We start from the raw sequence: 27915 nt of genomic DNA, 5'->3' as shown, positions 1-27915 counted from the left end.
AATGCAAGGAGAGCTACTGTGCACATGCAGGTCAACAAACACTGCTTTGAATAATTTTCGGATTTGGGCCCATGGCATGTATGCATACCCCACGTGTGGAATACAGATCGGAATGACACATCTCAAAGAACCTCTGGTTGCAGTTAATGACCTACACTTTCACCTTAGGACCTTAACCTGGTCTTGTCATTGTGTATGAGACCACGCTTTGAGCCTTATCCACCTGCTCCCTTTTTCATTTGTCTGCTAAAACAGCATTCTTAGTGTTCACATTTTGCTAGGAGAATGGGGGAGTTGCAGGTCTACCATGTATAATTTAAGGACAAAGCATCTTTACAACCTCATCTGAAACTCCTATCAAACACTAATATCCTGGGACCAATATGGCTACAACAACACTATATATCAAAAGTGTGTCAGAATTCTATCTAAATCAGGTGGTAGACCTACTGATCATCTGTTCTAAACTGCACACCCGTAAGTATGAGGAGACGTTGCATGCTTGGATGTGCACAGGGCACTGTCATTCTGCATTGACAGGACTCTGTCTTTTAGATCCTCCCTCAGACTTCATGTCTTAGGCTGAGACAATGAGAGGACAAGGCTCTCAAGGAGAGGCTACCTAATAAGATTTCTTTATCTACATGAACCTGTTTATGAGCTTGGAAGCCTTACACCACCAGAGAATTACTGGTCATTCTACAAGGGCCCACACAATCTCAGCAGCCTTCCTCAGTAATGTCCCTGTTATAGACATCTGCAGAGCAGCAACTTGAGTCTCTGTTCACGCTTTCATGCAGCATTATGAATTGCCAAAGTGTACAGCAGAAAGACCATCTGTGGAAAATTGTTTAAATATTTTCTGAGTTCCTGCTACCATTGGGCTCATGCTTGGGAATTGCCTAACATAGAATATATTGTGACAAAGCTCTGTCCTTGCCTCCGTGGGTCCCGCGTTTCCTGGTGGATTTTGCTAGCCTCAGGGACTCACTGTGACCCTCCATGTAACCCTTCTTTCTCTCGAGACAAGGGTCACAGTCTACTGAGCCATTTTCATCATAAGCCAGCAAGGGAGGTGAGGAGAAGTTATCCTTCCTTGCACAGTCTCTGTTGTCTCCCAGTCTCAGTGATTAATCAGGGGGCAAAAGTCGGGGGGGGGGGGGCCCGGGCCTACCCTCTACTCCGGGCTCCAGTCCAGGGACCCTAATAGTATCAGCTATGGTAGCTGACCTTTTAGAAATATGACATGTACAATTCCCTGGGCTACTTCCCCCACAGCAGCCCTCACTTCCTCAAGCTCCACTTCACCCTTACCTCAGGGCCTCCTTCCTTGTGCCTGATATAGTGTGTACTACTCAGCCTCTCCAACAGCACAACTTCCTTTCACAGCTCCTGACATGCACACCCACCTGACTGGCTGGGAGGCTTTTAACTAGTTTCAGCCAGCCCCTGATTGGGTTCAGGTGTCCCAATCAACCTAGTGTTCTCCCTGCCTTCTGGAAAGTTCTTAATTGGCCCCAGGTGTCTTAATTAACCTGGAGCAGCTGCCATTTCACTTATCCTGGTAGCAGGGATTTGTTTAGCCTGGAGCTAATATGTCTATCTCCCACTACTTTTCCATAGCCATCTGGCCTTGCCCCATCACAATATATATGTGCAGAAAGAAGAAAGAGTTATTTACCTGTACAGTAACTGGTTCTCTCAGATATGTTGTGCACATATACATATTCCACATCCCATCCTCCATCCCCCACTATTCGGAGTCTGTCATCAGGACTCTAGTGCAAAGGAATCGAGGGGGGATTGAGGCAGCCCCACCCTGTATGCCCCTGGTTGGAGGCACAAGGACATGCAGGAACAGCTCTGACAGTACTGCTGATTGGAATCTCTGGCTCAAGTGCACTGGGCACACACTCCTGGAGTGAAATGTGTACAACATGGGCACAACATCTCAGAGAAAAACAGGATATAGGTAAGTAACAGTTTCTTTCAAGTGCAGGATATAACATGGATTCTCCCATTTGCCTCTCTTATGTTATCAAGGTTATGTCCTACATTGCTAATAGGAGAAAAGCAGGAAACTCCACAGTAGTTCTGGTATGAAAAAGGTTGAAGTGTTCCACTGGAACAAAGAAGCACTCATAACAATATGAGGAGCCTTGCAAGTGTAGAAAATAAAACTTTCACAGAAGCTGGACGTAGACTGTAGAACTTGCTTTCTCAAAAGAATAACTACAGAATTTAACTACTTTCAGAACTAAAGACAATGCTAAGTTATTTGACTTGGCTTTCCCTTCGTAAATTATTGATGCACAAAGTTATCAAACTATTTCTCCTTGCAGACTGAGAAGTAAGAAAGTTTATTTAAATAGTTAGGAAGTAGTTTTCTACTATAACAATGGTGGCTGTATAAGTACCTACGCTGAAAAGGGGCTACTTAAACGTTGTTCAAGAGCAACAGATATAGCAAAAATAATACACTTAAGCAGTCTACATTAAAGATTTTTTTTAAAAAAATTCCCACCTGCGCTACCTTTGGTTTGACCGAACTGATATTAGCATAAGTGGGAGCCCTTGTTCAAAAAAAAAAAAAAAAAAAAAAAAGTATGATTCCATGTCTTGTATATTCTGGTGGAGATTTTCTTGTAAAATTCCTTAGGTTAGGCAGAATTTATGTTCTTGATTGTCTTACATTATTGCTTAGAATCCTTAAATAGGTTCAGGCTCCATTGTGCTATACAGTAGGTCCCTTCTTCAAAAAGCTCACAATCTTAAATTTGTGTTGTGAAGTTAATTTTGGATTTTTTTTTCCTGTATATGATCTTAATTGACTGCCATATATTGTGTGATCAGTTTTCACAGTGTTCATTATTCTTTCTGTTAAGTGCTCTTATAATGTGAATTGACTTAGATGTTGTATTTATCTTTTGTAGTTAAACAGGGTTAAAATGGTGGAGAAAGAAAAAGATGCTTTAGAAGGAGAGAGAAACAAAGCCGTTGAATTTCTTTCTTTGGAAAACAAAATGTTCAAGGAAAAGAATCGTATTTGCCAATACTACATGTAAGTAACACTTTCCTTTCTGAACTTTTAACGTTGGTTTCCATATTAGTAGTGCAGTTACTAGTTAGCTACCCTGTCTCCATATTTTCACTTGTAAATATTTTGTCTACATGACTCTCCAGTTTCACTGACTAGTGCAAATTTAAAAGAATGCTAAGTAAAATGAGTGCCCATTTATGCGAAGTATTAAGTTTAAAAATATTAGATAATACTTTCAAATAGCAATGGTCCATGTTGGCACATTAAAAACTTGGTTGCCAACTTTCTTTCACTTTTTAACCTGTTTTTAATCTCATCCTTTCCCCCACTGCCCCCACCCAAAGTAATGTAGTTTGGCTGGTGGACTTCTTAAGGCCAACCTCCTAATTTAAAGAGAAACTAGATATTTTAAATTGATAACTAAGGGTTTGTCTACATCAAGCAGCAGTGTGCCCTACAAGGAAGTATGATTACTAAAGCATACTAACATGTTACACATTAATTGGTCCATGTAGGCCTTACTGGTGTGCACTCAGGGTTCCCTAGCATCCGTTAACATAATACTGCATTATGTTAAAGTGCACTAGGAAAATTTTAGTGCATACCAACAGGGTCTACATGGACCAATTAATGAGCACATGTTAGTGCACTTTAGAAATTACACCTCTGTAGTACACATTACTCCACCATATAGACAAGCCTGAAATTATTTACATTTTTTAAACTGTAAAATCTTTGGATTTCTTTAACCCCATTTTAAGTGCACAAGACTGTCTAGCAATGATCAGCTGGAGGACTGAATATTTAATTTACAGTGATTATTTGTTGTAATTGTAGGATTCCAAAACTCTCAAATCTATTTTTTTAAAAATTCTAGTAAATTTGATACAAGTGGCTTTTTTGTAATCCTCAAATATGTAAAATATATGTATTTTCTCTAGTTATGACCTGCAGAATCGGATAACTGACATGGAAACCCAAAAGAAAAAAATTCATGAAGACACTAAAGATATTAACACAAAGAATAGTAAACTTGCTGATGAAATGAAAGTTAAGAATAAAGCTTTGAAAGATGTAGAAAAGTAAGTACTTCCATTATCTCACAAACTGTAATAGCATGTCATGCACTTTGCACATGTAAAGCTTTGAGTTCAGAAAACAGTTTTTGTCATTTCTGTTTTGACTCTTCCCATACCAAGTGGTCTTTTGTACCAAGTCTGTATTACTGACATCTCAAATGACCACTAAGTTCGTACTTGCTCATGTTGTACTTTCATATTTCCAATTAGGATTGATGGTACTTGATGAACATATTATTACAGAAAATATTCTCCTTTTATGCGTGACATATTGTAAAGCATAAAGGGCTCATTTGTGATCATTGCTTCATCTTATGCAGCTATGAGCCCCCTTAACTACCACACTGGCTTCCTACGTTGGCAGAACCTGCAGAGGGACAGAAAGCAGCTGCCATTAGGTTGCCACTCTTCCTCTGCATAGGGGGGTAGATTGTGGGTCTCTTTTTCACAGTCACCACCTATGAACACAAACAGCCACATTATGACTCTCTCACAGTCTGGTTCCTAGGGCAGTGCTGCAATGCAGATTGGATTGTAAGGTTATAGTTCAGAACTGTGCCTTCAAGTATAGCATAGTTCTATGATAAAATGGCAGTTCAAGCAGATGCCTTTTTTTAAAGAGGATGTCCTTAAAGATAACCCATAAAGAAGAGGGCAGATAATTGGGTTGTGGTTTTCTTTTACTGCTTTATGAAGTTTAGTGAAGGTCTGAAGGGTTTTCTTTTGCAGGGGGTGATTAAACTAGAAATATTTTGAATATCAAATCCTATATTTCCTTTTCTATTGGAGAACTCTTTGAAGGAGCCCGGGATGTTTTGACTCTTTAAGATGTAATTTCTTCTAATTGTTTGTTAGGCCTTTGATCTAAATAGTTTCTATCGCCCTTCCCCAGTTCTTCTTGTTACTTTGATGTCATCACCCTAGTTTGTTTAAAATTTTTTTAGTATTGTAACCAATCTATATCGTTCCAATTCTCAAAATGGTGTTCATATACTGTAAGATCTATGGATCCAGCTTCTATTAGCGATTATGTTGTGAAAGGATCTTTCCCTGATCATCACCTTTAGAACTGTAACCTAACAGAATGACTGTGGATTAACTTCAGTGACTTTAGTGACTGGACATGTGCATTCTACTCTTGATTTGTGTGTGCCCCACGTACTGTGGTCAGAAACTTTTTTCCCTTTTTTCCCTCATCAGAGCGGCTCAGGCATCGTCTACCACAATGAACCCTTGTGAGCAGGCATAAAGGGGGGAGCCACCCCAACTCCCCTCAGTTCGTTCTTACCACACGTGACAGTTGTTGGATCTGTTGGTCTTGCTTTAGCAAGTTCTCTGTGTCCTTTATTTTTTGTAGATGGTTACATGTTATTCATAGTTAAGGCTACGATTATGTCTTGGAGGTCATGGAATCCGTGACTGCCATTGACCTCCATGACGTTTTCTGCCCTGGGGCTGGAGTTCCTAGCCAGCCCCACCTGCACAGCAGCCCAGCCCCGGGGTAGGGGGACCTGGGAGCCCTAGCAGCAGTGGGTGCTGAACCAACCTTACCCCTTTTGTCATGGATATTTTTAGTAAAAGCCAGGGACAGGTCACGGAAAATAAACAAAAACTCACAGCAGCCTGTGACCTGCCCCTGACTTTTACTAAAAATGTCCATGACAAAAACTTAACCTTATTCATAGTGTTAGTGATTAGATTTTTTTTTTTTTTTTTATGTTTTTTGGTTTCACTGCTTGAGGTCCTGGTTTTGGTACCGAGGAATGCCTCAGTCACTGGGCTCCAAGCCTTATTGTTCTTGTTCCAAACCAATGCCTGAGAGTGGCCCACACACCACCTGTTCAAAGTGCCTGGGTGAATCTCTCATATCAGATTGTTACCAAATTTGTACGGACTTCAAGCCTAGGACCAAAAATGACAAAGAGGCTAGGCTGAAGTTTCTTTTGACAGAAGCTTCTCTGAGACCACTATTGGAGCCTTCCTGCTTGGAGGGGGGTGGGAGGGACAACCTCTTTAGCTTTGGAAAAACACTCCACCGGTGTTGGAGAAGTCCCAGTACTGCTCACAGTCTCCAGTGCTGAGGGTGAAGTACAAGGTTTTTAAGGAAGAGACTGGAAGAGGAAGATCTCCAGCTCCTAAGCCCACCAAGAAGGGGGCAAAAGGGTTGAGTAGTGTGCATCCTGAATCTAAGCATTCCTTGTCCAGTTCGTCTCTTAAGGAGGCACAGTTGATTCTGGCATGGGGCTGGTACCGTTGTGTCCAGAACCCCAAGCATCACCTTCAACTTCTACAATGCTGTCGTCTTTGGTTACTCACTAAACTGAGACCATTCCTGTACCAACTACACTAGGAGGCATTTGCGACAGCAAGGGGCTTGTCTTTGTCAGTGCCAGTTTCCTCAGTGGTGCAGGAAACCAGTACCGTCAGCTCACAGTGTCTTGGTTCAATTGGTTCAATGCTCAGTTCCATGTCAGTCACTTGTTTGTCAGTGCTCTCCTGCGATATCATAAAGTGGAAAGCTGGCAATGATGGCCTTGTTTCAGTCGTCTCTGCGTTTTCTGCACTAGTATTAATGGGCATAGCCCCTCTGTGGTCAAAAGAAGCTTAGTCTTCAGATTCTGAATCCCTTCTGAGACCTTGCCCCCTGGGATGCTTCTGAGATGCTGCATTGGTAGGATATGTGGCTGGGAAGGTGCTGGGACCCCGCCTTTTCAGTGGCCCTTTTGGAATCCCTGGGGTGTTCCCTCCCATCTCCAAGTCAGGAGATAAGAGTATAGGAGGATCCTGCCGGTCAGTTACCAGAGGAGGCTTAGCCTTAAATTCAATTGTCTCTATCTTCCTCTTCTCCAGATGGTGCAATTTCTGTGAAAGGGTCCTCACCCTACCTGATGTCTTCAATGCTTACCGGGAGATTTTGAAAAGTCTTGCTTCAGCCTTGGATATCCAAGTGAAGGACATTAGGAGTCATCCCATAGAGCTGTTAATATTTTGGCCACAGTTGGGCCCTCCCTTGTGGTCTTACCAATTAATGAGGCAATTTTAGAGCCCACCAAGGCCCTGTGGCAAACTCCCTCTTCACTTCATCACATATCCAAGAGGGATAAGTGTTGATACTAAGTACTCTCCCAAGGCTTCAAGTATTTTTTTTTCCCATTCCTGGAGTCGTTGGTTGTTGTGGCTGCCAACGAAAGGGAATACCAGGGGCAGCAGGCTACTACCCCGAAATCAAAGGATGCAAAAAGTTTTGGGGGGATTTGATAGCTGCTTTCAACTACCTGAGAGGTGGTTCCAGAGAGGATGGTTCTAGACTATTCTCAGTGGTAGAAGAGGACAGGACAAGGAGTAATGGTCTCAAGTTGCAGTGGGGGAGGTTTAGGTTGAATATTAGGAAAAACTTTTTCACTAGGAGGGTGGTGAAACACTGGAATGCGTTACCTAGGGAGGTGGTAGAATCTCCTTCCTTGGAAGTTTTTAAGGTCAGGCTTGACAAAGCCTTGGCTGGGATGATTTGATTGGGGATTGGTCCTGCTTTGAGCAGGGGGTTGGACTAGATGACCTCCTGAGGTCCCTTCCAACCCTGATATTCTATGACCTGTTTGATAGGAAAAACTGTTCTAGGGCTGGGTTACAACTTAGAATTTCAGAACAACAGGCTTTGTTAGACCAGCATGACTTTAATATCTTGGACTTGGTATTAAAGTTTAAAGACAAGTTACTAGAGCACAGGAAACAAGATTCAGAGTGGTAGCCGTGTTAGTCTGGATCAGCAAAAACAATGAGGAGTCCTGGTGGCACTTTAGAGACTGACTAATTTATTTGGGCATAAGCCGCCCACGAAAGTGCCACAAGGACTCGTCATTTTTGCGGGGAAACAAGAGTTTCTTTTGCTGGTAGATGAAGGAAATCTGGTGGCTAGAACATCAGTGCAAGCTGTTTTGGATGCTGCTGACTTGGCTACTAGGGCCATGGCCTCTGCTTTTACCATGTGCAGGTGCTCATCGATGCAGTCTTCAGGGCTGCCCAAGGAAGTCCAGCAGACTGTTCAGGACGTGCTATTTGAAGAGTCATCTCTATTTTCAGTGCAGACAGATGACACTTGAAAGACTCCAGAGCGACTCTAAAGTCTCTGGGCATATGTAACCCTACCCCAAAAAGAAAGCACTTTCGTCCTTAGCAGTCTGACCGACATGCTACTCTTGCACCTAAAAAAGATCTATTAAGAAAAAGGAATAGGGGTTATAGATACAGACCCCACCCCCTTCTACTGCAAGAGCTCCTATTTCAGCTTGGCACCCTGGGGGCTCTAAACATATACTTTGATGGGTTGGTCAAGGACACGATACCTCTCCAACAGTCCAGCCTCTCCTTTCCCTGTGTTTGCAAGAGAAGGGTTCCTCTCACTTCCTAGGTGCATGATGCCTGAATCACTTCATACTGATCGGTCTTAAACACCATGGAAGTGGGATACACATTTCAGTTCAGGGCCATATGAAGCATTTAAGGTTCCTAATAAACAATCCTCACTACCCGTTCAAAATGATAAACCTTGGTCTGTCTGCATCTCCCAGAGTTTTTTTTTTAAAAATGTATGTCAGCGGGAGTTGCTTTTCTGAGGAAACTGGGTGGGCAAGTGTACCCCTACCTGGACAACTGGTTGGTAAGAATCCGATCAAGAGTTCAGTTACAATCCAGTTTCTCTCTTATCCAGTCAGCCTTCAATGCTCTGGGACTGTTAATCAACACAGAGAAGTCTGTCCTCTCCCCAGTGAAGAGGATAGAATTCAAACAGGCAGTTCTGAACTTGACTCAAGCCATAGCTTTCCTTCTATGGTCAACATTTCAGATAATTGAATGGGTCATCCTTGATCTCAAGGCTCACCTAACTACGACAGCATGGAATCATATGAGGCTTCTGGGGCACATGGCCTCTTGCACAAATGCAGTCCAACATACCGGATTGTGCCTCAGGGAACGACAGACTTGGCTGGCCTCCGTATTCGCTCTGAGCCAACCCCCCTCTCCGCCTAGGAGTAAGGTTACCCTCTCAGATTTTAGCTTCTTTGGACTGGTGGATGAACCCTTTTAGTGTAGGTGTTCTGTTTGTTCCACCTCAGCCTTCATTGATGATAGTGACAGATATCTACCCTGGGATGGGGGGCTTATCTGGATTCTCTTCAGAGGCAGGGGTTATGATCCACAAAGGACTATCACTACACATAAATATAAGGGAGTTGAGAGCTATCCAACTGGCTTGTCAAGCTTTCTTACCCCATATCAAGGGTAGGAGCCAGTGGTGGTGATCTGTCTCAACAGGCAGGGAGGGGCCCACTTTCCCCAGCTCTGCAAAGAAGCAATGCAACTATGACTTTTGCATTGCCACTTTGATTGACCTCACAGCTTCTTTCTTTTGGGGAGTGCAAAATAAGCTTGCAGACCACCTAAGCAGATTGTTTATGAATCACCACAAGTGTTCTCTATGTCCAAATGTAGCCATGGGCATTTTCCATCTGTGGGAGACTCCTCTGGTAGACCTGTTTCCAACAATAATCAACAGGAAGTGGCAGCACCTTGCTCCCTGCAAGGTCACAATCCCATGTTCCCTCTTGGAGGCTTTCCTGTTGCCCTGGATGGGCAAGCTCCTGTATGCTTTCCCACCAATCCCACTTCAGAGTTTAGCTAAAAATCATGCACCACTATGCTCAAGTCATATGTATGGCCCCAGCGTAGCCTTGGCAGCTCTGGTTTTCGACTTTCCTGTCCCTTTTCGCTGCCTCCACCATCTCCGAACTGCACTCTTTGAGGACGTCTAAGAGGAAGAGCCAAGATTCCTTTCATAAGATTCACAAAGACTGTCCTTTGAGTTCTCCAGGTTAGGGAATCTACCTGAAAGAAGAAGTAATTTCTGATGACCTCAGCAGCCACCGTTTTCTGATCTGGTGGCCATGAGGCTGGTGGTTCCTCGGGTATCAAGGGCACAGTTAAGCCTAAGGATTGTGAAGTCCTGGGCTCCAAGAGGTCATTAGTACAATCAATGGAGCAAGGTGGCAAGAAGAGCACTACCTCTTCTCACTCGGTACCAAAGAAGCCCCTTCAGGCTTTATCTGGACTCACCTTGGAGTGGTAACATGGTAACATCAACTTCGTCAGCCATAACTTTGGCACAGGCCATGGACATGGGACAACATTCTCAGTACTGCAAGAGTTTTGCTTTCCCCCAGATGCCCAACTTACCATAGCTCAGTTCCAATATACTCGATACTGAGGACCTCCAGATCTCCAGACATTCACTCAGTACCAACGGTTTCACCTCATGTTTCTACTGGTGCTCCTCCGCTTCAGAGTGACTTGGTAGAGGGGGATTCTGATGAAGACCTTGCCTTGGTCTCCAATGTATCTGTCCAAGGTTCTCCACTCCATCCCTATAGAGGCTCTTTTCAGAGGGCTCTGAGGAAGTTGATCTCGCTCATGAAAGACATCCACAACCACCATCTTGCTGGTTTGGGCACCCATGGGTGACTCTATCCGTGCCATATGTACCACCTTCTTGGCCATACTGGGACCCTTGGGTGGCCTATTGACAGCAATTTTCTAGGGCCTTAAGAACCACCCATTACAGAGATCAACAGCCTTCATCACTCGCCCTCTCCAGGACACTCTGACCTAAGGAAGAAAACTTTGAGGAACTCAAAGCTAGGGCTAATAAAGAGATCTCTTCACCAGCCAACATCTTTTTCATCCCCAGATGAAGCGGTCATGCCACCTCCACCATCTGTGGCTGATTATTTTAAATAATTCCAGGACCTTATCAAGTGGGTCATAAATTCTTTGCAGATACCTCTTGAGGAGGTTAAAGAACCATATCATAAGCTGCTTGACATCCTTCATACAGCTTCATCTGCCCACATTGCCATGCCTGTTAACGAGGCCTTCCTGGACCATTCAAAGGTCATTTGGCACACCCTAACCTCAATTCTGTCCACATGCTAGAGAACAGACAAAAAATATTATGTCCCCTCTAAGAACTTAGAATTTGTATTTTCTCATACCTCTCCTAACTCCTTAGTGGTTGAGGCAGTTAACGAACATGGCAGCACCATGCCCTATGATAAAGATCATGAACGCTTCAACCTGTTCAGTAGAAAATCATATTCGTCAGCCACTTTGCAATTCAAAATTGCCAAATATCAGGTATTAATGGTGACATGCAACCATACAAATTTATACTAAGATGAACTCCTTTATTGAGCATCTACCAGCAAAACAGAGAGCAATTCCAGTCAATTATTGCAGAAGACGAGGTGCTTGCCAGAACATCTCTACAGGCCTCTCTTGATACTGCCACTCATTTGATTTCTAGGGTGGTGCTTATGAGGACGGCCTTCTGGTTTCACCTCTGAGTATTTCCAGTGGAGGCCCAGAATACAATTCAAGACTTTTTCTTTTGATGGCACTTAAACTATTCACTGAAGGACTCTAGGGCCACTTTGTTCTCTGGAGATCTGTACATCTACCTGAAAGAGAAAATTTAGTGGGTCTAGACAGCGCAGAGATCCTGCTGCTCCCTCCTCCCTCAAATTCTTGGGTTCCCAGAGATCGTATGAACCTCAATGCAAGAGACAGAGGTTCCAGAGGAGAAAACCACCCACTTCCCAACCTTCAACTTCCCAACCCTCTACCTTGAAGCACCTATTTGGACAGGGTGGTCGAGGTCCTGAGCTGAGATCCCCTTGCATACCAACTACAATATTTCACCTGCCCTCCTCCCTTCAGCAACTGCCTTTACCACTTCTGGTAGGCATAGGAGGATTACTATAGACAGGTGGGTTTTGGAGATCATTTCCACTGGGTACTCAATTCACTTCTATTCTCTTCTGCCTGCCTCTTTCCTTCCCCGTTCCTCTTCAGACACCCGTCTCACAAGAATCTGTTATGACAGGAAATAGACTTTCTTCTACTCTTGGTTTCTATAGAACCAGTTCCCAAGCAGCACAGAGGGAAGGGGTTTTATTTTAGGTATTTCCAGGTTCTAAAAAAGAATTGCAGCTGGAGACCCATCCTAGTTTTAAGGCTACTCAACACCTTTGTGAAGACACACTTGCAGCAATAATTCCATCACTAAACCAAGGGGATTGGTTCTTAGCCCTCAACATTCAGGATGCATTTCTATATCACAATCAACCCACCACACAGAAGATTCCTACATTTTCTTCCTATCGGGTGGGACCATTTTCAGTACAGGGTGCTCTTTTGGCCTGTCGTCTGCCCCAAGAGTTTTCAAAGGTCATGTCAGTACTAGCAGCGCACCTCTGAAAAGAAATTCTGGTGTTCCCAAACCTAGATGATTGGCTTCTGAAAAGTTGCTCCCTGGACGTAACTTCATGGGCAATTTGCAAAGTCGTAGGCCTCTTTCTCAAATTGGGCCTGTAATAGAACATTCAAAAGTCCACCTTAACTCCTCTGCAAAAGTTAGAATTCATACATTCTCATCTTGATTCAATAGCAGCAAGAGCCTACCTCCCAATGCACAGATTAGTGGCCTGAACCAACATAATCTATACAATTCATATCATTCTTCAAACCCCAGTCAAGAACGGTCTTCAGCTGTTGAGGCATGTGGCAGATGGTACTTTAATTATAGACCACACAAGACAACTGTGCCTTGTGCACCCACTCGGACAAAGATCTTTAAAAATAGTCACTTTTTCTGAGGCCTAGAACCAACTCGGCCTGACGTGCAACATCTAGAAAACTAAAGTACTCCACCAGCGGGCTCCGAATCACCAGGATCATGCTCCTATAATTCAGATCAATAAAAAGACCCTGGAGAATATCCAAAACTTCCTTTTACCTTGGAAGTCATCTGTTGCAGAAAACTGACATTGACAAGGAAATTCAACACCACCTCCAATGTGCAAGTGCAGTTTTCAGATACTTGCAGGAACATGTGTTTGAAGATCATGACATCAAGAATCAAACCAAGCTTCTCAGATTTCAGTCCATTGTTACCCCTACTCTTTTGTATGCTGCCAAAACCTGGGTCACGTACAGTATAGACCTCAAGGTTCTTGAATAATATCATAAACAGTGGCTTCACAAGATCTTCTGAATCAAGGGGGATGACCAACACACCAACATCAGCGTTCTGTCCCAAGCCAAAACCTCTAACATTGAAGCTATGATCATCCACCAACAGGTCTGTTGGGCTAGTCGTATTCTTCAAATGCCAGACAACTGACTCCTGAAACAGGTCATGTTCTTATAACTGAGGAGGAGCAGGCCAAAAAAGCACTTCAAAGATACCCTCAAAACCAACATGAAGAAGTGCAGTATTGACAGAAACTCATGGGAAATTCAAGCCCTTGACCGACCAAAATGGAAAATAACCTTGTGGCAAGGATCCCAGTATTTCAAGGTCCAACAGAGACCATAGGAAATGGGAAAGGAGGAAAGAATACACTGCAGCTTGACTCAACTATCCAGATCCACCCCTTCCACTGGGAAATGTCTGCTCCAACTGTGACAAGATCAGTGGATCCCGGATTGGTCTCATTAGCCACCTGCAGATCCACCAGCAATAATTGGTTATCTTTTTATGGAAGACAGTCATCCTCAAACTCTAAGGGTTTGCCAACAAAAGCTTTCAGAAAGACCCCTAAACTGTTTGTCTCAATTGCAGACCGATCACAAGGGTCTACAGTCTCTAAACAAAGACTTTCCAGTTGGATATCCAACAGCATTAGCTGTTGCTACCGACCTTGTAATCTCCAAGCACCATTGGACTTACAGACTCACTGTATGAGATGTATTTCCTCCTCTGTAGCCTCTCTCAAATATGTTCCCATCACTGAAATATGTAGAGCTGTGACTTGGACCTCTGTACATACCTTTGCTGAGCGCTATGCAATAACTCAGTGGTTCCCAACCAGGGATCCGGGGCACCCTGGGGGACCACGAGCAGGTTTCAGGGGGTCCACCCAAGCAGGGTCAGTGTTAGACTTGCTGGGGCCCAGGGCAGAAAGCCAAAACTCCATTGTGCAGGACTAAAGCCTGGGCCCTGAGCCCTGCCACCTGGGGCTGAAGCCAAATCCTGGGCAACTTAGCTTCACAGGGCCCAGGCAATTGCCCTGCTTGGTACCCTGTAACTCTTGCCCTGGCTTATATATTCAGAAAAACAGTTGTGGCACTGCTGGGCCATGGAGTTTTTATAGCACGTTGTGGGGGCCTCAAAAAGAAAAAGGTTGAGAACCCCTGCAATAACTCACAATTCAGCCTCTGATACTGCATTTGGCTCAGCTTTACTTTCTTCAATACTATACTTGACTCTGAAGCTCCCTCCTACTTAAAGAGAACTGCTTGGTAGTCGCTTACAGTGGAGCACCCATGGGGACACGACTAAAAAAAAAGGTTACTCATCCTGTTCAGAAACTGTGGTTCTTTGAGATGTGTGTCTCTATGGGTACTCCACTACCTGCCCTCCTTTCCCATTGCTTTGAAGTTGTCTGCTGTGGAGCTTTGTGATACTGAGGGGGAACTGAGGGCCGTTCACCTACATAGCGCTATATAACAGGATGGAGTACAAAACTGAGTAACACTCACAGGTGGGCTGTTCAGACACTGCTATGAGACTTCTCTGATCAAAGGTGCAGCGGGCGCAAGTTCAACCGTATTGGAGCACCCATCTGGGGACATATCTCGAAGAACCACAGTTACTGCCCATGGTGAATAACCATTTCTTACCAACCTGTTCCATACCTGTTGTGCTTTGAGGAGTGTTGCACATGTCCACTCCATGACCTACCTTCCTACCCCTTTGCATCAGAATTTCCAGCAAGAAGGGGTGTCAGGGATGGCTCTGCCATTTATCTAATTGCAAGGGTGTGTGGCAACAACAGGTACCAATGAGGGGGGAGAGTTTTTGACAACCAGCTCAGGCTGCTTAGTCAGCCAAAGTGGAATGGATATGTGTAATACATCTCAAAGAACAGAAGTTACGGAACAGGTTAGCAATAAGTTTTTATCACATTTCTAAATTGCGACAAACTTCATGTATTTGTGCACATTTTTTAAATATTCAAGACCACCTAGAGACTGCTGCCTTCTGGAGGGGTTGGATAATAAATAATTCCACCTTTGTTGCTACCTCAATAAAACCACCTCAACAAATGAGGCAGGATGGGGACCTGCATTCATTCACTCAATTAGGAAGCAATCAGGCTAGCCAGATAGTCATCGATCTGGTAGCTCCTCAAGCGACTCCGTTAAAGGGACTCTCAAACATAAAAGCTGGTTGGTTTGCAGAAGGGGCTCAATTCAGGAGAGTGGGGAGGTTTTCCAGACAGTATTGTCCTCATTTAGATATCCTTTAAGTGGTGAGCTCTTTTGTCTAACAAAAAAGCCATAATAAGATCCAGTGACTGGAAACTGAAGTTAGAAACTCATGCTGCGAAGAAGAAACAACAATTTTAACAGTAAGGGTATGAACCAGTGGAATACGTTTATCAAGGGATATGGTAAATTCTCAGATCACTTTGAGAGGCTTTTAAATCAAGACTGGATGTCTTTCTAAAATACATGTTTTAATCACTAGGTGATGATATGCATAGTTAGCAATCAAATCCCCTTCCTGTCATCCGAGAATGGTCTTTGCAGCTGAGGTGTTTTTTTGTTTTTGTTAGGGACTGCAGTCCATTTGCCTAGTGTAGCTAGCCTACTTATTTTTGCATTTGCTGCTTATGTTCAGACTGGGAATTGTTACATGTACATAGCAGCAGTTTAACATCTTTTCTTTAGTTTATAATATTTCTATATCCAGTTGTAGAACAATGGAAGACTTGATTTGGCTACATAATGGATGGATGAGGCTACCAGTACTTAGTCTATATTCTGATTACGGCGTGAGTGTCATAACCATACAGCTAAGGGTAGCCTAGAATTCCTCCTTTTCTGTAAGGGGTTAAGAAGCTCAAATAACCTGGTTGGCACCTGACCAAAGGAACCAATGGGGACAAAAGATACTTTCAAATCTGGGGTAGGGCGGGGGGGAGAGAGGCTTTGTTCTGGGTTCTTTGTTCCTGTGTTCGTTCGCTCTTGTGACTAAGGGACTGGACATCAATCCATGTTCTTCAGACCATTCTGAACCAGTCTCTCATATTACAGAAATTGTAAGTACAGCCAGGCAAGGCGTATTAGTTTATCTTTCAGAGTAATAGCCGTGTTAGTCTGTATTCATAAAAAGAAAAGGAGTACTTGTGGCACCTTAGAGACTAACCAATTTATTTGAGCATGAGCTTTCGTGAGCTACAGCTCACTTCATCGGATGCATACTGTGGAAACGGCTCTTCTCTTTCTGACCAGGATTCCCTGACCAGTCACCGGGTACTCCTTTTCTTTTTTAGCTTATCTTTGTTTTCTCAACTTGTGAATTTTCCCTTTGCTGGAGGGAGGTTTATCCCTGTTTTGTTGTAACTTTGAAACTAAGGCTAAAGGGGGTTTCTCTGTGTTTTGTGCACCTTTTGGTACCCTGTAAAATTATCTTCCAACCTGATTTTACAGAGGGGATTAATACCTTTTTCTTTTTTTAAAAAAAAGAATTTTATTTAAGAACTGATTAATTTTTATTTATTTTTTTTTCCAGTGTCCAAAGATCCAGGGATTTGGGTCTGTGTTCACTTTGTAACCAATTGGTTAGGATATTATTCTCAAGTCTCCCCAGGAAAGGGGGTGTAGGGACTTGGGGGGATATTTTGGGGGAACAGGAACTCCAAGTGGTCCTTTCCCTGATTCTTTGTCTAAATCACTTGGTGGTGGAAGCATACTGTTCAAGGACAGGGTGGAATTTGTGCCTTGGGAAAGTTTTTAACCTAAGCTGATAAAAATAAGCTTAGGGGGTCTTGCATGTGGGTCCCCACATCTGTACCCCAGAGTTCAGAGTGGGGAAGGAACCCAGACAGTGAGGCTCCCTCCTATCTCATGAGGTCATGAGAAATCATCAGCGAGCATTGCTAGTCATACGTGTATTGGAGAAAATGTTGCTTTCCACAGCAGTGCATGGCTTTTGCTGTTTGACAAACAGTCAGTGCTTCTGTTTTGCAGCACTGGTGCTACAGGGAAATAGTGAGTGTAATAAAAAGCTGGATGTTTTTATAAAAAACAAACAGCACCACTTTCAATTCAAGGCCTCATAGAAGTTCACTAGCTAAACCAATTTTTGGTGAAAAATGATTTTAATACAAAAGTGACTCACTGACCTTTTTCTCTTTTTAGAAAACTCAATAAAATTACAAAGTTCATAGAGGAAAACAAAGAGAAATTTACTCAGCTGGATTTGCATGATGTTACAGTGAGGGAAAAACTAAAACATGCCAAAAGCAAAGCTAAGAAACTTCTGAAGCAGCTTGAAAAGGATAAAGAAAAGGTATATCTATGAAACTTGCTACTCTTACTATCTTAAACAATCAAATATTTTGATCTATTCTGGATTGGGGCATTCTAATGTTTTTTTTAAGGTAACCTACAAAAGAAATTTTTTGCTGCTTTGATACAAAGAAGGCCAGAATTTTTTAAATTTGTTTTACACTAGAAATTGAGATTTTTTGTCTAGCATTTAAAGTGAGTGGAGAATGAAGCTCATGATATCAATTTTTTTTATTTTTAGTTTGAAAGCCAGCTTTTAAGGAATTAGATCATTTTCTTGAGCCTTCATGCCTACGTCTCCAAATGGATCCAACTGTTGATTGCCAAACTGTTTAACAGTGCAGTTTTCTTTGGCAACAATCAAGTTACTAAACATCCCTTCTATTGTAGCAAGTGTAATGATTTAACTGTCTCTGTCCCCTCCCAGCTCAAATATCTATCCATGTTTTAAAATGTCATGTTTCCCTGTCCTGGACTCAAGGTGGCTCACTTCTGGCACTACACATTTTCTGTTTCTCCTACAGCTGCGAATATTATCTCCAGTAAGTAAGTGTAGGAAGTTTTACTTCCTTGTAAGTAGGTATCTGTGATGTGATATTGACTTATTCAGGAGAAACAGACTCCTGATCTCAGTTATTGGGAGAAGCTGCCAATAGAGCAACACATAGCAAAGAGGGTACAGAAAGACTTAACACTGCCACCATTCATTAGAAGTTCGTTAGTTTATAGCTGTTAAGAGCAGAACTCCTGGTTTCACATGAAATTCCAAATGTGGTATAACTGTGAGGATGGACTTAACTAGGCCGCTTATTCCGTATTCTGCAGCTGGTATTGTCCCCTCCATAGCTAATATACAAGATTACCCAAATTAGGGCAGTGATAGCTGTGAAAAGGAAGAAAAGGGGGTGTGTTGGCCAAAATTATATATTTCTAAGGATATGGGCTACTGTTCTGTGGTGCAAACCACCAGTCTAGCATCTGGACTGCTGTTCTTTCACAAGGTTATCTAGGGAACTGCTAGGTGTTCCTCAAATGTATGTCAGTGTGGATCCTAGTGTAGTGCACAAGTGCCCTGTGCCTCCTTATGTTCCCATAGAAGGGTATAAAGAGTTGTATGGCTGCTGCCCTCCCTCATTTCCCTCTTGCCGCCCATAGTAGCATGAGAGAACATAGTAAATATCTGACCCTCTAGTCTTTAGCTCTGGCTAAACCCTTAAAAACCCCTCAATTTTATTTCACCTAGAGAAGACCAGAGTGAATGAGTTCAGCCCATCTGAGCTGGCTTCTGATGGTTGGATCCCCCCGTATAGGGTATTTCAACACAATGGGCTCTAAACCTGCTCCTAAGCTTCAAGCCCTGTCCTTCCTGTGTTAGTCTAATCCTGTTAAAGGATGGGCATGAGAGATGCTTAGAATGTCAGTTGCTCTCTGAGGACTGGCAAGTCACAGAATGCTCAACAAAAGCATTACTTGTTGGAGCAATCACTGACTGTCTCCTCAAATAAGAGGTAGATGGATACGAGAGCGCACAAAATACCAGAGAGGGCACTCACAGATGTTATGTCCAGCAGACATGTAATGCCAGAACTGAACATAAGGGCAGAGGCACCAGATGGAACTCGGTGCCTTCCCACAAGAAAAGACCACACAAGGACTCCAGGGAGAAAGTTACTAAGCCCCAAATGGAATTGAATACTAGGGACAAAAAGCCTCCTATCTTCACAGCACCAAGTAAACTTTCTGGCCGCCTCCTGCCTTCCCCCCCATTTGTATCGATAATGTAGCCCTCTGGGTTGATACCTTTAGCAGAGTCGCTGATACTATAGGATATGTCATTAGAGAAATCCGGAATGATCTCTGTACCAACACAGTTATCTGCACTAGTGTGGACCCTGTGACCAAGAGCACCAGATGGTCTCTGCCCCTTGAGAAAATGTACTCCCCCCCTCTATCTTTAGGGCACATGTTCTCTTCTCCTTTGAGCAGAGAACCTTCTTCCCTGAGATCTGTGGCCAAGAATGCAGAAAGACTTGGTGGTGCTCATTATAGTTCTGAGCTCCAACTACATTAGAAATCGTATTGGATTGGCCATCATCAAACGAGCCAGCCATATTCATACAGCATACCAGTTGTATGACTTACTGAGATCAACCTTCACACACTTCCAGGAGCAGATCTCTCTCATTCCGGGAGGAGATAAAAATTACATTTCCCAATGGCATGCCAGGCCAGACCATCCACCAACACTTAAAAGGAAGAAACAGCATCAGGAGAAGCAGCAACAACATTCTGCTTCATCATCCAAAGACATTTCTTCCTCATCACCAGATGAAGTGGTGACCAAGATACCAGCACCAGATGAATTCCAGTCATTTCAATAACTAGTTATGAGAACTGCAGACACGCTAGAAATAGACACATCTGTCATAAGACAAATCTCTTATGTTACTCAACTTATTGGCGACTTCAGGCCCAGACAAATCACCTTTCCAATAAATAGACTGCTTGACCCTGCTAAGACCCTATGATAAATACCTGCCACAATACCACCTAACACAAGAAGTGTGGAGAAGCAATACCAAGTCCCTCCAAAAAGGTTTTGGTACTACTGTGCCCATTCCAACCCAGGCTCCTTGGTTGTTTCAGCAGTTCAGGAGAAATCTAAGTTGAACAAAAGCACCCCAAAGGACAAAGACTCAAAGGAATTTGACCTGTTCAAGAGCAAATCCTATTCCTCCACTCCCCTCCACCTCAAGGGGCAAATAACTGTAGGCTCTTCTAGCTAAATATAATTTTTTGAACAAGGAGAAAGTGAAACCCTTTCTGGCAAAGTTCCCACCTTAGAACAGAAAAGAGCCGAAAGATATGCAGGGGGGCAACTTAGTGACCAAAACAGCCTTACAAGCGACAATGGACTCTTCAGACACGATGACTGGATCCATGGCCACAGTAGTGACAAAGAAAAGGGCTTGATGGATTAAGACATTGGGCATTCCATGAGAAGTGCAAATCACAATAAAAGTCCTTTGAAGGGATGGATTTACTCAGTGAGCACACCATTCTATGTTCCTTAAAAGATTCTAAGGCAGTGGTCCCCAAACTGGGGCATGCCCCTGGGCCAGTCCCCACGGGGGGTTAGGAAAAAGTGCCACCCAGCCCCACTCTGCCCCCAGCTCTGCTCTGGGCCTGGCCACTGTTCCACTCGAGGCCCTGATCCCAGCCATGGTTCCAGCCCCACTCCCAGCAGCAGCCACAGCCATAACCCTAGCTCTGAGGGGCAGGGTTAAGGGGGTGCATGACGTAAAAAGTTTGGGGACCACTGCTCTAAGGCTACATTGTACTCGTTTAGGAATATACACCTGGAACCTGTATCACAAACAATACCATTATCAACTCCAGAAAAAAGTCTTATGGGAGACAGCCAAATTATCCTCCTAAGACGCAGCCCAAGTACAACAGGAGACACCAATCTGCCTCCTTTTCAGTCATTCTTACGGTCCTATCACGTACGTTTCCTTTCTTTGAAGAAGGGAACCAATCTGAAACTCCATCGAAGTAATGTGTGTGTGTGTTCAGAATTTTGTTTCGATTAGTGCTTGAGAAGTCTCTGACAGGAACTGAGTGAGACTGCTGGGAGGAGATACTATTAAAAGCTTGACAATCAGCCGAAGATCCAAAGAGAAGACAAGGAACCGCAGCCCAAATTCTAGAGTGCTGGTGTCTTGCAAAATAGCAATTTGGAGGGTGAAACTAAAAAAACTTTGTTCTTGCTCACTTACATAAAGCAATGTTAGTGAATAAAACTGCCCTTTAGAGATACTTTATGTATGTACTTCATCATTGAAGCAGGGCAATATTTGCAGTCCTGAAGGTAGATGATGTAGTCTCCGCGTGATGTCAGGGCTCATCGACGTTTACATTTCCTCAGGTTTTCCTCATTGTCCATAGCATAAGAAGGCAAAGCTTAAAGATAAAAAAGAAACTTTACTTTTTGTACCAGTTAATGGAAAAAGTTAAAAATTTCTTCCTTAACAGGTTCAACAATTTAAAAGTGTACCTGGCAACAGTGAGACAACTATCAGTGAAGCATCATCTAAGAAAGAAGTTCTTGAAAAGGAAAAAGAGCGAGAAGAAGAAATATTAAAACAAGTTATGGATAGCCTTAAACAGGAAACACAAGGACTTCAGAAAGAGAAAGAGGTTTGAAACATTCTGATGTCCATAAGCTTAGACTATTTACATTAACATGAGTTAGATGTTTCAAAGGTATTTCAAGGAAGCTATTTTGTACAGGAATATTGCTCTCTCAAGCACTAGCTTCAAATATAGAGCAGGCTGGAAATGGAATTTCCATTCTGTGGGAAATTCTCACGTTTCAAGATTTGTTTTTGTTCTGAATCGGAACAAAAAGGAAATTCTAAAAAATGTCAGTTTGAAACCATTGACTCGCTTTGTTTCAATAATGTTGAAAATTACTGTAGTCAAAATGAAACTTTTTACCATACCAAAATAAATAATTTTAATTTTCTGCTGTTAAATTTAGTTGAGATAGACATGTTCCTATGATATGTATGGATTTCAACTAAACTGTATTTTCCAGCAGAAAACTCTTCTGTCAAAGTATTTGAAGAGAGCTGGTCAAAAAAATTTCAACACCTAATTAATACTACAATAATTAGCTAGTATTCTGTAATTTTTGTTTAAAAATTGTCTGGGTGTAAAGTTGGCATTATGCTATATAATCTTTGTACTCTTTCTTGTAGTCGAAAACCTCCATTCAGTTTGTCTGTTTAATTCATGAAGAGCGTCTATCTCTTTAAGGTGGTTTTTTGCGAGTTGAGTAACTGGAATAAAGCTGGGCTGGAAAAACAATAGTGGCTTCCATATTACTCAAATAGTCCGATTTAATTAGAACATAATGCCTTACTTCACTTCAGTATATTACTGGACCCTAAATCCAGGATGGGGTGGGAATGGATATCTAGCAGTGGTTGTGGTTTATTTGTTCTTCCTGATTGTCATCAAAATTCACAATTCAGATCCCTACTATGATGGTGGGGGACCTGTTTTTATTTAACTGAGCCCATTTATGCCAAATTCACCATAACTTACTGTTCAAGAGATTAAGAGCATGCCACCTCTCCTCTGCTGCTTCTCTCGCTCAGCTATGTATAGAATATATTACCTTACACAGCTCAGTCATCCCACCAGTTTTCAGTTTCTTTATTTTAACTATTTCTAATGTAATGTGCTGTCCATTTCTACAGGGCAAAGAAAAAGAACTTATGGAGTTCAGCAAAACCGTGAATGAAGCACGTTCTAAGATGGATGTAGCCCAATCGGAACTTGATATCTACCTCAGTCACCATAATACAGCGGTATCTCAGTTAAATAAAGCAAAAGAGGCTCTAAAGACAGCTTCAGGAACCCTTAAGGAAAGGATAGCTGGTATCAAAGAGCTAGATACAAAACTACCTCAAGCTGAACAGGAACTAAAGCAGGTTAGACTTAAGTTTCATATTTCATTCAGAATCATTCATTATTCAGGAGCTGTTTCATTCTTACGTTGTAGTCTCTCTATACATATATTTAAGTTTAGTTGCACTCTGAAAAACATGGAAATGGACCCCATCATAATCAATAGATCTTTGTACTCCCTACGCACACTGAGTCTATTTGTTTAATTAAGTAGCAAAAGTTTCTTTAACTACTATTAAAACTTAAGAGCCAATGAAACTATGGGAAAATGAGCTGTAGTCTCTGATGGGTTGCGCTGCTTCTTAGAGTGCTTGCTCATGTCCATTCCATGTTAGGTGTGCATGCGTCGTGTGCACCATTGCCAGAGATTTTTCCCTCAGTGGTATCTGTTGGGCTGACTCTAGCACCCTCTGGTGCTGTGCACTTATGTGCTGGTATAACGGGCCCTGCTGGCCCCGCACTCTCTCAGTTCCTTCTAACCGCCCGTAATGGTTTCTGGAACAATTCCTCTTTCTTCGGCAAGACATTTTCAGTGGTTTTTCTTCTCTGTATCTTAGTTAATTAGTATTAGTATAGGTGTACTGTAAATATTTTAAATAGTACTAGTGTAGCTAGTTAGAACCCCTCCCTCTAGTTGAGGGGCTTCCTTCACCCCGGGGCCAGGCATGCCCTGGTCTCCAGGCTTCAAACTTTCTGCCTCCTGCGGCAAGCCTATGCCCATGAGCGACCTGCACTCCAGTTGTTTGAAGTGTCTGGGGGAAACTCACATGAGAGCGCTCTGTCTAATTTATTGGGACTTTACACTCTCAGTCCTCCTTTGTACAAGGCTTAAACTGAAGGCTGTCTTCCTTCAGAGCCAAGTAACTCAGATTCGGCACCAAGCACTTCACCCTTGATGTGAACCACGTGCATCCCGGCACCATGCTCCATCTCCGATGCTGAGAAAGAAGCATAAAAAGCAGCGTACTGATAGAAAGGCAAGCAGGGCCAAGGCAGTGGAGTGCAACCCAACTTAGGCCACTCCTCTCTCTACCTCCAGTCCCATGGCAGCACCATTGAGTCCGATGCAGAATCTCCCTCCAACATCGGGAAATCATCAAGGCGCCTGTGGAATTGTGGTGCCTTAAACTCCAGAGGCCTTTGCAGTGGCCAGGGACTTATCGTTCCTGGTACCACTGTCTCCAGTGGGACAACTGCCAGCTCCAATAAACACAAGCAGGAGAGAGCATGGTACTCCTTCCCGGCACTGGAACCTTCAGTACCTTCTAGAGGCAAGCCGACCCTCCTTTCCTCTACGAGGTCATCCCTGGTCCACCACTGGTCCCCAGACCCTCGGCACTGAATGACAGAAGTGAGGGGAGGGGTACCGTTCCCCCGTGCTCATCTCAGGAGGACTCATGGTCTGAACCAGAGTTGGAACCCTGCACCCAACCCAAGAGCCACCACCAGTACCTACCCTGTGTGCTTCAGGACCTCGGTGTGGGTCCCCCTGCAGGTACCTGGCCAGGTGGACAGTGGCCTATGCAATGACTATTCTGGAACACATGGGGATTTCCCCTGGTACCTGGTCTATCTTCTCACCAATCATATTTGATTCATTCTGAGAGGAGGGCCCCTGCTCCACTGGGTACCGGACCCGTTACCAATACACCGGACCTGGACCCCGTGAAGGTAATTTAGGCTGAAGAAGAGGAAGAAGCCCCTCCTCTGGTACAGGCCTCTTCTTCTTCCTCTTCTCCAGACAAGGCCATCTGGGGACCAACTAGCTCGCTGCCGCAAGATGACTTCAAAATCCATCAGGCACTTCTGAAACAGATAGGTGCTAACCTGGGGCTAGAGATTGAGGAGCTCAAAGAATCGTTCCACAGCCTCATTGACATTCTGGATGCAGCAGCACCATCTAAGGTGGCCCTACCTATTAACGAGATGGTAATGGGTATGGTGAAAGCCCTCTGGCAGACCCCATTTTCTCTCCCTCCCTCTGCTTTGAAGGGGTCAGAGAAGAAATATTATGTGCCAGCCGAGAGGTATGAGTACCTATACTCTTATCCCTCCTGGGCCCCATTTGTAATGGTGGCCAATGAGAGTGCTACCCCCAAACAGAAGGACGCACAGAAACTCTCTCTGCTTGGGAGGAAAGTTTATTCCACAGGTGGTCTTCAGCTACTTATCTCAAACCAGCAAGCCCTGCTGGGGAGATACAATTACAACGTGTGGGATTCCTTGTCCAAATTTAAAGACTCCATGCCCCAGGACTCAAGGCAGGAATTCTCTGCCCTCTTAAAGGAGGGTAAGAATGTTGCTAGAGCCTCTCTCCAGGTGGCACTGGACTTAGCTGACACAGCAGCCAGGATGATGGCCGCTGCAGTGTCCATGAGGTGATGCTCTTGGCTACAGTCCTTGGGGTGACCTCAAGAAGTCCAGCAGTTGATCCCGGACCTCCCTTTCGAAGACTCCTTGTCGTGTCTGTTTGCTCTGAAAACTAGACTCCAAGCGCTACCCTCAGGTCCCTGGGCCGCTATGCTCCGTCCATTGCAAGGAAGCACTTCTGGCCTCAATAACTGGCCCATTTTTCGGCTTCACCACTGAGATAGGATCTGTACAAGAGAGAGGCAGAGGTTACAAGCATTGTCAGTCGCTCCCATCCACCTCATCTTCACTGCTGAGGTTGCATAGGTACTCCAGTAGATTCAAACATGCCTTTTGAGGGCGTGATACCAGTTCCCACCTTGGATCCTGACCCCCCCCCCCACCCCTTTGTTTTTGAACTGACTTTCCCACATCAGCCTGGCACGGTCCCACATTAAATTGTACCACTGGGTGCTAAATACAGTGGTGGACAGTTATACCCTTCAGTTCTCATCCACCCCTTCTCTCCCACCCCCATCCCTGTCCCTCTTCAGGGACCCTTCTCACAAGCAACTCCTAGGTCAGGAGGTGCAGATCCTCCTGCAGGTGGGGGCTGTGGAAGAGGTACCTCAAAGATTGAGAGGGAAGGGGTTTTACTCCCAACATTTCCTAATCCCAAAGGCCAATGGGGGCCTTTGCCCTATCCTGGACATGCATCGCTTTAATGGTTATTTCAAGAAACTGAGGTTCCGCGTGGTCTCCCTGGCTTCTACTATCCCCTCCCTGGATCCAGGGAACTGGTACACGGCCCTTGACTTGAAGGACACTTTCACACTTTCATCTTCTGTGGCCACAGAAAATTCCTCAGGTTTACTGTAAAAACAGACTCATTACCAATTCACAATTCTCCCATTTGACATATCAGCAGCCCCCCTGGTTTTTATGAAATGCCTGGTGGTGGTAGCTGCCTTCCTCAAAGGTGAGGCGTTCAAGTCTACCTGTACCTCAACGACTGGCTGATAATGGGTCGTTCAAAGGCTCAAATAAAGAATAGCATCAAACTGGTCCAAGCCACCTTCAGAGCACTGGCCTGCTGATAAACTACCAAAAGTCAACTCTCATTCCAATTCAGATAATAGAGTTTATCGGGGCAGTCCTTGACTCAACCCAGTCCAGAGCCTTCCTTCCAGAGGCATGATTCCAGACTATGTCAGACTTGATATTCAAGGTCATGGCTCACCCAATTACAACAGCCCAGGTTTGCTTCAGGTTACTGGGACACATGACTGCATGCCCTTATGTGGTCCTGTATGCAAGGCTGCGCCTGAAGCCCCTGCAGAGCTTCAGTGTACTCTCTGAACAGGCACCACTTGGACTTGGTGCTTACTGTTCGAGCCCCAGTCCTTGCCTTCATTGAATAGCAAAAGGACCCCTGGTTGGTAATGGCAGGCATTCCCTTTGTCATTCCCCCTCCTCCCTCCCTCCCTCCCAGCCATCAGTGTCTCCAGTGTCTGACACATCGGACCTAGGTTGGGGAGCCCACCTCAATTGCCTCAGAGCAATCCACTTGGCTTGCCAAGTCTTCCTTCCTCCCAACTTAGGCAAGGTAGTTCAAGTGTTATGGACAACACCATGGTCATGTTCTAAATCAATAAGCAGGGAGGAGCGTTCTCCTTTGCCCTGTGTCAGGAGGCCATCCATCTTTGGAAATTCTGCATGAGGCACTCCACCCATCTTGAGGCTTCACATCTTCCGGGAGCCTGAAACACCCTGGCAGATCATCTCAGCAGATCCTTCTCCTCTCACCATGAGGCCACCCAGAGGTCACCAGGTTAATCTTCCAAAGGTCGGGATGTGCCCAGGTAGACCTGTTCATGACCAAGCAGAACAGGAAATGCCATCAGTTTTACTCGCTGTGCGGGCACAGCCTGGGCTCCTTTTTCAATGCCTTCCTGCTTCCATGGACAGAGCTCCTATTCTACATATTTCTTCTAGTTCACATGGTCCTGAAAATCAAGCGGGACAAGTGAGAATTATTCTTATAGCCCTGCCATGGCCACGCCAACACTGGTTCGGCATGGTGCTAAACTTATCAGTAGCCTACCGCTACCACTCTGCCCAGACCTAATTTTGCAAGACCACGGCCTCTTACTCCACTCAAGCCTGAGGTTCCTTCACCTGACTACATGGAAGTTACATGGCTGAGCCCAGAAGAGCAAGCCTGTTCAGAACAGGTTCTACAGGTCTTGCTGGGTAGGAGGAAGCCATCCACTAGGGCTACCTACCTCGCTAAGTGGGCAGTAGGTCAGTTTTCTCTCTCAAGATGACAACTCGCTTTTTTTAAAGGGTTGGAGAGACTTTACCCTCAGGTTCACAATCCGATTCCTCCATGGGACTTAAACCTAGTCCTATTGAAACTGACAGGCCCTCCCTTTGAACCCCTACTGTTGTGCCCTCTGCTGCTGCTTTCCTGGACAGTCACCTTCCTGGTAGCGATTACCTCAGCCAGAAGGATCTCTGAAATCAGGACCCTTACGTCACACCACCGTACATGAT

At 44.1% G+C, this 27915-nt stretch overlaps 1 protein-coding gene and 1 long non-coding RNA gene across 6 annotated transcripts in view; one reads left to right on the top strand and one right to left on the bottom strand.

The window, feature by feature from the left end:
* SMC4 (structural maintenance of chromosomes 4) overlaps positions 1-27915 on the top strand; it is a 101425-nt gene that overhangs the window by 37473 nt on the left and 36037 nt on the right. For all 4 annotated transcript variants that reach the window (XM_074963657.1, XM_074963656.1, XM_074963655.1 and 1 more), the window contains 5 exons: positions 2934-3061; positions 3982-4122; positions 17383-17533; positions 21568-21732; positions 22800-23033. In XM_074963657.1, coding sequence (XP_074819758.1) covers positions 2934-3061; positions 3982-4122; positions 17383-17533; positions 21568-21732; positions 22800-23033 — 819 coding nt within the window. The remainder of the gene's footprint in view (positions 1-2933; positions 3062-3981; positions 4123-17382; positions 17534-21567; positions 21733-22799; positions 23034-27915) is intronic.
* LOC141993876 (uncharacterized) overlaps positions 25154-27915 on the bottom strand; it is a 30135-nt gene continuing 27373 nt past the window's right edge. Inside the window, exons 3-4 of one of the 2 annotated variants that reach the window (XR_012640957.1) lie at positions 26903-27365; positions 25154-25607 (exon numbers count right to left, since the gene is read on the bottom strand). This is a non-coding gene — a long non-coding RNA (uncharacterized LOC141993876). The remainder of the gene's footprint in view (positions 25608-26902; positions 27366-27915) is intronic. The other variant, XR_012640956.1, reaches the window with a different exon arrangement.

This window comes from Natator depressus, chromosome 9, assembly GCF_965152275.1.
Source record: "Natator depressus isolate rNatDep1 chromosome 9, rNatDep2.hap1, whole genome shotgun sequence".
NCBI lineage: Eukaryota > Metazoa > Chordata > Testudines > Cheloniidae > Natator > Natator depressus.
The sequence above is the reverse complement of the archived record's forward strand: the minus strand, read 5'-3'. Positions and strand labels throughout refer to the sequence as shown.